The 14,400-nt window shown below is 40.5% G+C and overlaps 1 protein-coding gene across 1 annotated transcript; it reads left to right on the top strand.

The window, feature by feature from the left end:
• Positions 1-11,774: 11,774 nt before the first annotated feature.
• On the top strand, positions 11,775-13,647 carry LOC118401470 (transcription factor JunD-like). The gene has a single exon (XM_035798998.2). The coding sequence runs from the start codon at positions 12,316-12,318 to the stop codon at positions 13,132-13,134; it is 819 nt and encodes a 272-aa protein (XP_035654891.1). The 5' UTR covers positions 11,775-12,315; the 3' UTR covers positions 13,135-13,647.
• The last annotated feature ends 753 nt before the right edge of the window (positions 13,648-14,400 follow it).

Here is a 14,400-nt window from a genome sequence, read left to right as displayed (position 1 = left end):
TTGCAAAAACTCATTACTGAAGACTGAGTCATCTATGATTCTCCAAATTATATTTTACAAGAAGAAGCTAATTATTTTAGACAGATGTCCTCTTTTCCGTCTCATCCTCTCTGACTGAATGAAGATTACGGTAAGGTTTTCTTTCCAAATAATATAAAAAATGGAAAATTAACAAATGTACAGAAAGATCAGTGTGAAGGCCAAATTACAGAGGAAGAACTTTTTGAGGCTATTAAATCCTTTCAGTCTGGAAAAACCCCAGGGCTTAATGGCATACCGGTAGAGGTACAGTGGGGCAAAAAAGTATTTAGTCAAATCAAATCAAATTTGATTTGTCACATACACATGGTTAGCAGATGTTAGTGCGAGTGTAGCGAAATGCTTGTGCTTCTAGTTCCGACAATGCAGTAATAACCAACAAGTAATCTAGCTAACAATTCCAAAACTACTACCTTATAGACACAAGTGTAAGGGGATAAAGAATATGTACATAAAGATATATGAATGAGTGATGGTACAGAGCAGCATAGGCAAGATACAGTAGATGCTATTGAGTGCAGTATATACATATGAGATGAGAATGTAAACAAAGTGGCATAGTTAAAGTGGCTAGTGATACATGTATTACATAAGGATGCATTAGATGATATAGAGTACAGTATATACGTATGCATATGAGATGAATAATGTAGGGTATATAAACATTATATTAGGTAGCATTGTTTAAAGTGGCTAGTGACATATTTTACATCATTTCCCATCCATTCCCATTATTAAAGTGGCTGGAGTTGAGTCAGTGTGTTGGCAGCAGCCACTCAATGTTAGTGGTGGCTGTTTAACAGTCTGATGGCCTTGAGATAGAAGCTGTTTTTCAGTCTCTCGGTCCCAGCTTTGATGCACCTGTACTGACCTCGCCTTCTGGATGATAGCGGGGTGAACAGGCAGTGGCTCGGGTGGTTGTTGTCCTTGATGATCTTCATGGCCTTCCTGTGACATCGGGTGGTGTAGGTGTCCTGGAGGGCAGGTAGTTTGCCCCTGGTGATGCGTTGTGCAGACCTCACTACCCTCTGGAGAGCCTTACGGTTGTGGGCGGAGCAGTTGCCGTACCAGGCGGTGATACAGCCCGACAAGATGCTCTCGATTGTGCGTCTGTAGAAGTTTGTGAGTGCTTTTGGTGACAAGCCGAATTTCTTCAGCCTCCTGAGGTTGAAGAGGCGCTGCTGCGCCTTCTTCACGATGCTGTCTGTGTGGGTGGACCAATTCAGTTTGTCTGTGATGTGTACGCCGAGGAACTTAAAACCTACTACCCTCTCCACTACTGTTCCATCGATGTGGATAGGGGGGTGTTCCCTCTGCTGTTTCCTGAAGTCCACAATCATCTCCTTAGTTTTGTTGACGTTGAGTGTGAGGTTATTTTCCTGACACCACACTCCGAGGGCCCTCACCTCCTCCCTGTAGACCGTCTCGTCGTTGTTGGTAATCAAGCCTACCACTGTTGTGTCGTCCGCAAACTTGATGATTGAGTTGGAGGCTTGCGTGGCCACGCAGTCGTGGGTGAACAGGGAGTACAGGAGAGGGCTCAGAACGCACCCTTGTGGGGCCCCAGTGTTGAGGATCAGCGGGGTGGAGATGTTGTTGCCTACCCTCACCACCTGGGGGCGGCCCGTCAGGAAGTCCAGTACCCAGTTGCACAGGGCGGGGTCGAGACCCAGGGTCTCGAGCTTGATGACGAGCTTGGAGGGCACTATGGTGTTAAATGCCGAGCTGTAGTCGATGAACAGCATTCTCACATAGGTATTCCTCATGTCCAGATGGGTTAGGGCAGTGTGCAGTGTGGTTGAGATTGCATCGTCTGTGGACCTATTTGGGCGGTAAGCAAATTGGAGTGGGTCTAGGGTGTCAGGTAGGGTGGAGGTGATATGGTCCTTGACTAGTCTCTCAAAGCACTTCATGATGACGGAAGTGAGTGCGGTAGTCGTTTAGCTCAGTTACCTTAGCTTTCTTGGGAACAGGAACAATGGTGGCCCTCTTGAAGCATGTGGGAACAACAGATAGGGATTGATTGAATATGTCCGTAAACACACCAGCCAGCTGGTCTGCGCATGCTCTGAGGGCGCGGCTGGGGATGCCGTCTGGGCCTGCAGCCTTGCGAGGGTTGACACGTTTAAATGTTTTCCTCACGTCGGCTGCAGTGAAGGAGAGTCCGCATGTTTTAGTTGCGGGCAGTGTCAGTGGCACTGTATTGTCCTCAAAGCGGGCAAAAAAGTTATTTAGTCTGCCTGGGAGCAAGACATCCTGGTCCGTGATGGTGCTGGTTTTCTTTTTGTAATCCGTGATTGACTGTAGACCCTGCTACATACCTCTTGTGTCTGAGCCGTTGAATTGAGATTCTACTTTGTCTCTATACTGACGCTTAGCTTGTTTGATTGCCTTGCGGAGGGAATAGTTACACTGTTTGTATTCGGTCATGTTTCCAGTCACCTTGCCCTGATTAAAAGCAGTGGTTCGCACTTTCAGTTTCACGCGAATGCTGCCATCAATCCACGGTTTCTGGTTTGGGAATGTTTTAATCGTTGCTATGGGAACGACATCTTCAACGCACGTTCTAATGAACTCGCACACTGAATCAGCGTATTCGTCAATGTTGTTGTCTGACGCAATACGGAACATATCCCAGGCCACGTGATGGAAGCAGTCTTGGAGTGTGGAATCAGATTGGTCGGACCAGCGTTGAACAGACCTCAGCGCGGGAGCTTCTTGTTTTAGTTTCTGTCTGTAGGCAGGGATCAGCAAAATGGAGTCGTGGTCAGCTTTTCCGAAAGGAGGGCGGGGCAGGGCCTTATATGCGTCGCGGAAGTTGGAATAGCAATGATCCAAGGTTTTTCCAACCCTGGTTGCGCAATCGATATGCTGATAAAATTTAGGGAGTCTTGTTTTCAGATTTGCCTTGTTAAAATCCCCAGATACAATGAATGCAGCCTCCGGATATATGGATTCCAGTTTACAAAGAGTCAAATAAAGTTAGTTCAGAGCCATCGATGTGTCTGCTTGGGGGGGAATATATACGTCTGTGATTATAATCGAAGAGAATTACCTTGGTAGATAATGCGGTCTACATTTGATTGTGAGGAATTCTAAATCAGGTGAACAGAAGGACTTGAGTTTCTGTATGTTGTTGTGGCCACACCACGTCACGTTAACCATAAAGCATACGCCCCTGCCCCTCTTACCAGAAAGATGTTTGTTTCTGTCGGCGCGATGCGTGGAGAAACCAGCTGGCTGCACCGTCTCCGATAGCGTCTTTCCAGTGAGCCATGTTTCCGTGAAGCAAAGAATGTTACAGTCTCTGATGTCCCTCTGGAATGCTACCCTTGCTCGGATTTCATCAACCTTGTTGTCTAGAGACTGGACATTGGCGAGGAGAATGCTAGGGAGTGGTGCACGATGTGCCCGTCTCCGGAGTCTGACCAGAAGACCGCTTCGTTTTCCCCTTTTTCGAAGTCGTTTTTCGGGGTCGCCGGCTGGGATCCATTCCGTAGTCCTAGGTGAAAGGCAGAACACAGGATCCGCTTCGCGAAAGTCATATTCTTGGTCATACTGATGGTGAGTTGACGCTGCTCTTATGTTCAGTAGTTCTTCTCGACTGTATGTAATGAAACCTAAGATGACCTGGGGTACCAATGTAAGAAATAACACGTAAAAAAACTGCATAGTTTCCTAGGAACACGAAGCGAGGCGGCCATCTCTGTCGGCGCCACCAATTGTGCAAGTTCTCCCACTTAAAAAGATGAGAGAGGCCTGTAATTTTCATCATAGGTACACTTCAACTATGACAGACAGAATGAGAAAGAAAATCCAGAAAATCACATTGTAGGATTTATAATGAATTTATTTGCAAATTATGGTGGAAAATAAGTATTTGGTCAATAACAAGTTTATCTCAATAATTTGTTATATACTCTTTGTTGGCAATGACAGAGGTCAAACATTTTCTGTAAGTCTTCACAAGGTTTTCACACACTGTTACTGGTATTTTGGCCCATTCCTCCATGCAGATCTCCTCTAGAGCAGTGATGTTTTGGGGCTGTTGCTGGACAACACGGACTTTCAACTCCCTCCAAAGATTTTCTATGGGGTTGAGATCTGGAGACTGGCTAGGCCACTCCAGGACCTTGAAATGCTTATTACAAAGCCACTCCTTCGTTGCCCAGGCGGTGTGTTTGAGATCATTGTCATGCTGAAAGACCCAGCCATGTTTCATCTTCAATGCTCTTGCTGATGGAAGGAGGTTTTCACTCAAAATCTCACGATACATGGCCCCATTCATTCTTTCCTTTACACGGATCAGTCATCCTGGTCCCTTTGCAGAAAAACAGCCCCAAAGCATGATGTTTCCACCCCCATGCTTCACAGTAGGTATGGTGTTCTTTGGATGCAACTCAGCATTCTTTGTCTTTCTTTGGAGTGTGACTGTTTGAGGTTGTGGACAGGTGTCTTTTATACTGATAACAAGTTCAAACAGGTGCCATTAATACAGGTAACGAGTGGAGGACAGAGGAGCCTCTTAAAGAAGAAGTTACAGATCTGTGAGAGCCAGAAATCTTGCTTGTTTGTAGACCAAATACTTATTTTCCACCATAATTTGCAAATAAATTCTTTAAAAATCCTACAATGTGATTTTCTGGATTTTTTCCCCTCATTTTGTCTGTCGTAGTTGAAGTGTACCTATGATGAAAATTACAGGCCTCTCTCATCTTTTTAAGTGGGAGAACTTGCACAATTGGTGGCTGACTAAATACTTTTTTGCTGCACTGTATATCAAGTATTTTATGATATACTAAAAGCTCAATTGTTAGATTGTTTTAACTACCCCTATAGAAATGGTAGTCTGTCAGGTACTCAGCAGGAAGGACTGATTTCCCTATTATTAAAACAAGACCCAGATGGCAAATATAAAGACCCAGTCTATCTAAAACACTGGAGGCCCCATACACTTCAATGTTGTGATGCAAAAATACTAGCAAAATGCATGGCATTCAGAATTAAAAGGGTTTTACCAGTTATTGTTCATCCTGAGCAGACAGGTTTTTTACATGGACAATACATTGGAGATAATATACAACTACTACTAGAAATAATAGAACATCATGAAACATATAAGAAGCCAGGAATTGTATTTATAGCAGATTTTGAAAAGGCATTTGATAAAGTAAGACTGGATTTGATTTATAAATGCCTGGATTTTTTCAATTTCGGTAATTCTCTTATAAAATGGGTAAAAATAATGTATAGCAGGCCCAGGTGTAAAATAGTAAATAACAGCTACTTCTCAGAGAGTTTTGAATTGTCAAGAGGAGTTAAACAAGGGTGTCCGCTGTCACCATATCTATTCGTTATGGACATTGAAATGCTAGCTATTAAAATCAGATCCAATAACAACATTAGAGGATTAGAAATTCAAGGCTTAAAAAAAAAGGTGTCCATGTATGCCGATGACTCAAGTTCTATGTTAAGTCCGCAAGCTAGATCCCTGCAATGTCTCATTAAAGATCTAGATAACTTTTCTGTACTCTCTGGACTAAAACCTAATTATGACAAGTGTACAATATTACGTATTGGATCCTTAAAAAAATACAACGTTTACATTACCCTGCAGCTTACCTATAAAATGGGCTGATGGTGAAGTAGACATACTTGGTATTCATATCACAAAAGATATAAATAAGCTCTCCACAATGAATTTCAATAGAAAACTTGTAAAAAATAGATAAGATCCTTCAACCATGGAGAGGTCTATTTATGGAAAAATTGCCCTGATTAACTCCTTAGTCATATCTCAGTTTACTCACTTACTTATGGCGCTGCCTACTCCTGATGATTAATTTTTCAAATCATATGAGCAAAAAATATTTAGCTTTATCTGGGACAAAATATGAATATGAATTGGGTGGGTTGAGATTATTAAATATAAAGCACTAAACCTCTCTCTAAAAGCTTCACTCATTCAAAAGTTTTATTTGAACTCTAAATGGTTCTCAAGTAGATTAATAAGAAAAGCTCATCCATAGTTTAAAAATGGCCTTTTTGCCTTTGTGCAGATTGCCATGTCTCATTTTCGATTATTTGAAAATTATACTTTTTTCAAAGTATCTGTCTTTTTCAAACAAGCATTGCAGAGCTGGCTAAAATTTCGATTTCATCCCCCTGAAAATATCAAATATTACAACAAATATTATGACTGAACTCAAATGTACTGGTTGATAAAATACCTGTATTTATGGGAAAGATGTTTGAAAATGGTATTTTGTTCTTAAATGATAGTGTAAATTATAATGGTAGAGTTATGTCCTTCATGGCGGGGGAATAAAAATAGCATAAGTAGGAAAGTATACCAGTTTCATTTGAGGACCAGGATGTTGACAACTGTGCCATACAGATTGCAAAATAATTGGGAAGAGATTTTTGATGTACCGATTCCATGGTACAGGGTGTATGAGTTGATATATAAAACAACGCAAGATTCAAGACTTCATGCTTTTCAGCTAAAATTATTATATAGAATTCTTGCCACCAACAAAATGTTGAATATTTGGGGCATTAAATCATCTGCAGATTTTGTTGTGAGGATACAGAACCAATAGTCCATTTATTTTGGTTTTGCCCTCAGGTAGCCTGTTTCTGGTCTCAGGTTCAGGAATGGCTGAAAATGCATAGCATTGATCTAAAATTGACCCTAGAAATAGTACTGTTAGTGGATCTGGAGAGACCGGGTCAGTCAATTACTAATATACTAATACTCTTAGTAAAAGTATTTATCTTCAACATGCAATCTGTAGATTCTATGTGATTAGATAGATTGAAATTGTACGTTAAACATCATAGCATAGTTGAAAGATATGTGTTGCGTAGAAACACAAAGTGGGTGGCCAGCAGAGATAGATGGGATGGGCTGAGGGAAGCTGAGGGTTGGTATGCGGAATTGGAGACAAGTGGGATTGGAGTTGCTGTGTGAGAGAGAAAATATAAAATGATGGTCAAAAGATAAAGGAGAAAAAAAACATAATAAAAGTACATTTGAATGACACTAAGTAGCAGTGTTTTTACAACTAATGCCGGTTTGCCTGAGGCTGATGCCGTGCAGGTGTTTGTACACATGCATATACACACACTCTCATTCAAATAAACACAAACAAGAACACACACATACATACATGTAATAGTGCCAGACATGCACACAAACATACAGTTCGCATTGCAGTTATGATTTCAGTTGTCCTTGATGTCCTTTGTTTTAAATGTATTTTTTGTTTTATTTTTTTGGCATTGTTGTTTGCTGTTTTCTTCTGTCTTTTCCTTTTTTCTCTTTAGTTCATTCTCTTGGTTGATGGTGCATTGGGGGGTTCTTGGGGGTGGGGAATATAATTAGTTGTATTTGTATTTATGTTTTCTTCCGGGGGCTGTGGGAGGGGTCTTGAATGGTTGAGGGACAGCTATTGGGGAACTGTCGGGGGATCTTGAAGGGTTCAGGTTTCACAAGATTGTGATCATGAAAAAGGAAACTATGACATATATTTTATATCACTATAATGCACACACACCCTCACACATAAGGATGGCTCTGTTGCGGAAAGACTGATACATGTTTGATAGTGTCTTGATGCTGTATTGTTTGTCCTTCATGTTCGAATACTTTAATGTTACCCCTTCCTTGTATTTTTTGTAATAAAAAAATAAAAAAATTAACCACAGGGTAGCCTAGTGGTTAGAGCGTCGTTGGACTAGTAACCGGAAGGTTGCAAGTTCAAATCCCTGAGCTGACAAGGTACACATCTGTCGTTCTGCCCCTGAACAGGCAGTTAACCCACTGTTCCTAGGCCATCATTGAAAATAAGAATTTGTTCTTAACTGACTTGTCTAGTTAAATAAAGGTAAAATATATATATATTTTTTTTAAAGCAAGAACATGTCGGGACTATTATTTTGACATGAGGTAAACAGAGAGGAACTGACCTCGCTAAGGAAATGGGCCTACAGCAGACCCACGTTTGGAAATGTTGTTTTATTATACGTTCCATTAATGTTTTTCTGTCAAATTCCCTCCTGCATAAGGACCAAGCCTACAGCCTACACACAATGTATTTAACTTCTGGCTTCCAGCGGACTATTCCGTTTTAAGTTCATTTTCTAGTCACGCTAGTGTGTAAATACTAGCATTGGTAAAAGCAGTTACCATGAAGCCTTTTCAGGCTTTGAATCAAGTTAGAGTAGCTAGCTTGTCTAACTATCTTCGCTGGCATGCCTGCTGGCAAGGTTGGTAGACTTTAGAAAACCAATAAATAACTAAATATACTGAAAAAGTCTCACATTCCTTTCAATCTTTAATTTAAACAGAGATACAGAGAAGGATTTAGTTTATAAAAAATTATTTAAAAAACAGTTCAGCTCAAAAGGTATGCTTAGATATGCAGCAAAATATACAGTTGAAGTCGGACGTTTACATACACCTTAGCCAAATACATTTAAACACAGTTTTTCACAATTCCTGACATTTAATCCTAGTAAAAATTCCCTGTCAGTTAGGATCACCACTTTATTTTAAGAATGTGAAATGTCAGAGTAATAGTTGAGAGAATGATTTATTTCAGCTTTTATTTATTTCATCACATTCCCAGTGGGTCACAAGTTTACATACACTCAATTAGTATTTGGTAGCATTGCCTTTAAATTGTTTAACTTGGGTTAAACGTTTCGGGTAGCCTTCCACACGCTTCCCATTATAAGTTGTGTCATTTTTTGCTCATTCCTCCTGACAAAGCTGGTATGAAGGCTGCGTGGTCCCATGGTGTTTATACTTGCGTACTATTGTTTGTACAGATGAACGTGGTACCTTCAGGCATTTGGAAATTGCTCCCAAGGATGAACCAGATTGTGGAGGTCTACAATTTTTTTCTGAGGTCTTGGCTGATTTCTTTTTTTTCCTATGATGTCAAGCAAAGAGGCACTGAGTATGAAGGTAGGCCTTGAAATACATCCACAGGTACACCTCCAGTTGACTCAAATTATGTCCATTAGTCTATCAGAAGCTTCTAAAGCCATTTCTGGAATGTTCCAAGCTGTTTAAAGGCACAGTCAACTTAGTGTATGTAAACTTCTGACCCACTGGAATTGTAATACAGTGAATTATAAGTGAAATAATCTGTCTGGTAACAATTGTTGGAAAAATTACTTGTGTCATGCAAAAAGTAGATGTCCTAACCGACTTGCCAAAACTATAGTTTGTTAACAAGATATTTGTGGAATGGTTGAAAAACGAGTTTTAATGACTCCAACCTAAGTGTATGTAAACTTCCGACTTCAACTGTACATACTTTTGACATAGAATTAAGCATAATGAGCTTTTGAACTCTTCTGTACATTGGTGATGTCATTCTTCCTTGACAGTAAAAAATATAGGGTCTTGCCCTGTACATAATATACTTTCTCAGCAACTGATATAACCACCTTGTCGTATTCATTAAATCTATGACTTGTTGGGTTATTCACTGAAAATAGATCATCATTAGAGCATTCAGCCTTGAAATGATGTCATAAAACAATGTTAATGATCTGAATACATACAACTGCATGGCCTTTTTCGTCATGCCCCAATACCATATATAGCAACAGCATGTGTATTATAGAATGAGCAGGCTACAACAGCCCTGATCACATTGCAACAACAAAAAAATAGGAGACGTTACTGCCTCTTTTTATCCTCAACTGACAGTTTTTTTCTCACAGGACCACCCCCGCATGCTTTGCACTGTTGATTCAGCTCTTTCTAACATAAATATCTTGCCTGTTCAGTGAACAGCGTTCACCCCCTCCCCCTTTTCACCCCTTACTTCCGCCACTGAGAGTTCCATTGCTGCTCTCTCTCTTACATCACAGACAGACGTGGTCCTCCCACTGAGCGGGTCCGCCCCCACGATGCCTTGCAGAGATGGGCCTACCTATGACGCACACACGCCTCCTCGGTGTAACCCTTACCATGCCAGTATGAAGACTGGGGGAGCCAGATAAGGCTCAGTTTAAAAAATAAGATTAAAAGTGCATGCACTTCAATGTTTTGTTCTAGAAATTGAGCAGCTCCATTCACAGGAGACAAATCGGATTGTGTCTAATAACAGCAGTGGAAAATGATCTTCTATAACATCTGCGTGTAGAAACAATATGTTGATTTAGTATGGCCTATGGGACAGGTATTTAAAGGAATAGTTCAAGATTTTGGCAATGAAGCTACTTCTCCAGAGTCAGATGAACTGGTGGATACCATTTTTATGTCTCTGCGTCCAGTATGAAGGAAGTTAAATGTAGTTTCGCAAACTAATACAAACTAGCATTAGCACAATGACTAGACATCTACAGGAACAGTTTAGCATGCTGGGGAAGTATACAGCCTTATTCTAAAATGTATTAAGTCATGTATTTCCCTCATCAATCTGCACACAATACCCCATAATGACAAAGCGAAAACAGGTTTTTAGAAATGTTTTGCACATTTATTAAAAATAAAAACAGAAATACCTTATTTACATAAGTATTGAGCAGGGTGCCTGTGGATCAGTTGTTGTGGGGGGTTAAGTGCCTTGCTAAAGGGCACAAAGGTAGGCAATGGCAGCAGGAACTGTATATCCCCTTACAGTGACAACACAGATATACACCAGTGAGGCTGATTGAGGGTAATTTGTTATCTGATGTTTCTGTAGTAGTAATGGGATTCTGGCAAATCAAGCACTTTACATGTGAGTGTGCCTTTCCTGTGTCAATCAGTTGTTGTGTGACCTTGAATCCACTGACAGTCATTTTATGTATGTTTTCATGAAACTAATTATAAAAACACATAAAAACCATACTCATTGTGACAGTTTAGCAGACAGCGACATATAGGAGCAATGTGGGTTAAGTACCTTGCTCAAGGACACATTGACAGATTTGTCACCCAGTCGGTTTGGGTTTGTTTACTTTTCAGTTACTGGCCCAACATCTTTTCTCCATTAGTTTTTTTCTTTCTCTGACTTTCACCACACTTTTTATTTAAATGTTTTTTAAACATTTTTTCTATATTAAAACATACAATCTACCTGCAGTGAAGTTGCTCAACATTTACATTACATTGTCATCTAACAGACTCCCATCCAGAGCAACCCACAGAAGCAACCAGGGTCAACGCCCTGCCCAGGAGCATGTCGACAGGTCTCCCACCAGGTCAAAACGGGGACCCAAACCAGTGACCTATTGGCCACTGGCCCAAGCTCCCAACCGCCAGGCCACCAACCCTCCAAGATCGCCTCACACTCCTGCCGAAAAATCATAATCTTGAATCTTGCATCGTTTTATATATCAACTCATACACCCTGTGCCATGGCATCGGTACACCAAAAATCTGTTCCCAGCTAATCTGTCTAGCACAGCAGTCAACATCCTGGTCCTCAAATGAAACTGGTATACTTTCCTATTTATGGTATTTTTATTCATCCAACAGTTTTGATCATTTATATTGGGCAGACAGACCAGTTCGCCACATCATCACGCTGCCACCTGTCTTTTATCAACCAGCACATTTGAGTTCTACCATAATATTTGTTGTAATATTTGTTATATATTTTCAGGGGGATGACATTGGAATTATAACTAGCTCTGCACCATACTTCTTAGATAAAGTCACAATAATGTTATGGGACACTTAATAGTGACTTGTTTTCATTGTACAAAATGCAAAATAAATAGAATAGGGAAGAAAACAAGCACTGACCAACCCCCACGCCTCGATCCAAAGGTTTGCTATGACATCAAACCACAATGCACCGCACTGTTTGCAGTTTACCCGCCTTTTCCATGGTAATATGAATGGTACGTCCCCTTATTCAAATAAAATACTGGAAAAACGTCATTTCTGTCCAATCTCCGCGCTCTGAAGTGACACAATGGAACCTACGAGGATAGAAAAGATGGAGGCAGCGCGCGAGCGCACGCATAGAAACTTCTACCTCTCTAGCTGGAGGCTGGTCATCTATTGTTTCTTATTCATTGTTTCTTATTAAGGAAAAACAAAAAAAAGGACATCACTAATGAAGGAAAATAAGTTCAATACACTGAACGTGGACAAGGGTAGGAAAACTTTAAACGCGTATTTGATTTGATTATGCGCAAATTACGCATCGTTTTCTCTTCAACAACTGAGCTGTTATGGGAACCCCTCTTTCTGTTGTGAGGGTGTGCTGAATTTTTACAGCTGCTGTCATCTAAGAATTATTATTATTATTTTTTTTAAATATGATGAAGAAGGACATGATTTTAAACCTGACAACTTCCACAAATTTAAAGCCCAATCTCCGCGACACCGAGAGCATCCTCATCTCCCCGGACCTTGGCCTGCTGAAACTGGCCTCCCCGGAGCTAGAGAGACTCATCATTCAGTCCAACGGAATGGTCACAACAACACAGACCTCTCAGTTCCTCTACCCCAAGTCGGTAACCGACGAACAGGAGTTTGCAGAGGGATTCGTCAAGGCTCTCGAGGATTTACACAAACAGAACCAGCTGAACGTCGGAACGTGCGCTCAAACGAACAGTATGGACTTAAGCACCAACGTTGCTCCTGTCACCATACACCTGGACCTACCCGTCTATACGAACTTGAACAGTTACGGCAATGGGCCTTTGGGCACCACTGTCAATTACTCCACAGACACTGTCCCCTTCCCACCACCTCCCTCTCATCATTTAGGCTCCACACAACAGCAAGCGCATTCCCGGCTGCAATCCTTGAAGGATGAGCCGCAGACAGTCCCTGACGTGCACAGCTTCGGCGAAAGTCCGCCACTGTCGCCTATCAACATGGACACGCAGGAGCGCATTAAAGCCGAGAGGAAAAAGCTGCGGAATAGAATTGCTGCGTCCAAGTGTAGAAAGAGGAAACTGGAGAGGATATCCAGACTCGAGGACAAAGTTAAGAACCTAAAAACTCAAAACACTGACCTAGCCTCAACGGCAAATGTACTCCGGGAACAAGTGGCTCAGCTAAAACAAAAGGTTTTGAATCATGTGAACAGCGGATGCCAGTTATCACCACATCAAGTTCAAGTGTACTAGTAGCAGGATGACATTTGTCAACCAGCATAAATAAGCTCATTAACCTTTTTTTGTTGGCTCTCAAATATTTCCACTATGTGCATGGAGCCAACGACGTTACAGACTGAAATGACTTCACTAATGTACGTTTTTGTATACTGTTTACACATTATTTCTCATGGGTGTACTTTACATAGACAGTCCCAAGACTTGACCAAACCAGCATACCGTCATTGTATTACTATATCATAGCCTTATACTGAAAGTAAAAAGTATTTGCATGTTTATTGACAAACTCGAATGTTACCTAACAGGGTTGGGCACATGCCATTTCTTATGCATTTTAACGTTTTTAAGCAAGCATTTATGAACAGATTACATGTACATTTTATATTCAATGCTCCACAGTGTCTTATTTCAGTGTTTTCTTATATTAATGTGAAGCTGTCATCTTTTGTTGCACTGAATAGTTTATTTCACATTCCTATTTTTACTTGGATTCTGATATCAAATAAACTTTGCTTGATAATACAAGTCACGTGTTTTGCTGTCTGTTGTGTTAATTTTCTGATAAATGTTGATGCAACAACAACAGAGCAAGATCCTGTACCCAATGTCTCCACTGTAGGCCTTTATACCAGTTGCGTTTGCACAATAGACTAAATTAATGGGTGGGGCACAGTAAGATATTGCTCAATACATATTTGGGAATTCCAATAAGTTAAAACTTGTGTCCAACCCAAAATTAAAATCCAATGATGTACCTACATTTGTAGCTTATTCGAATCATAAATGATTTCATATGAATAAAAACATGTTTTTTTGGTACAACAGTTTGTTTATGGAGTTGCACAACACATACAGTACCAGTCAATAGACACACATTTTTTCTTTATTTTTACTATTTTCTACATTGTAGAATAATAGTGAAGACATCATAACTATGGCATAACACATATGGAATCATGTAGTAACTAAAAAAAGTGTTAAATCAAAATATATTTTATATTTGAGATTCTTGCCACCCTTTGCCTTGATGCCAGCTTTGCTTACTTGGCATTCTCTCAACCAGCTTCATGAAGTAGTCACCTGGAATGCATTTCAATTTACAGGTGTCCCTTGTAAAAAAAAAATTATAATTGTGTAATTGATTTCCTTCTTAATGTGAGTCAATCAGTTGTGTTGTGACAAGGTAAGGGCGGAAGCACAATTTGGTAAAAGACCAAGTCCATATTATGACAGGAACAGCTCAAATAAGCAAATAGAAATTACAGTCCATCAATACAT

This window comes from Oncorhynchus keta, chromosome 22 (genome assembly GCF_023373465.1).
Source record: "Oncorhynchus keta strain PuntledgeMale-10-30-2019 chromosome 22, Oket_V2, whole genome shotgun sequence".
Classification (NCBI taxonomy): Eukaryota; Metazoa; Chordata; class Actinopteri; order Salmoniformes; family Salmonidae; genus Oncorhynchus; species Oncorhynchus keta.
Note: the sequence above shows the minus strand (reverse complement) of the source record. Positions and strands in the feature narration are given on the sequence as shown.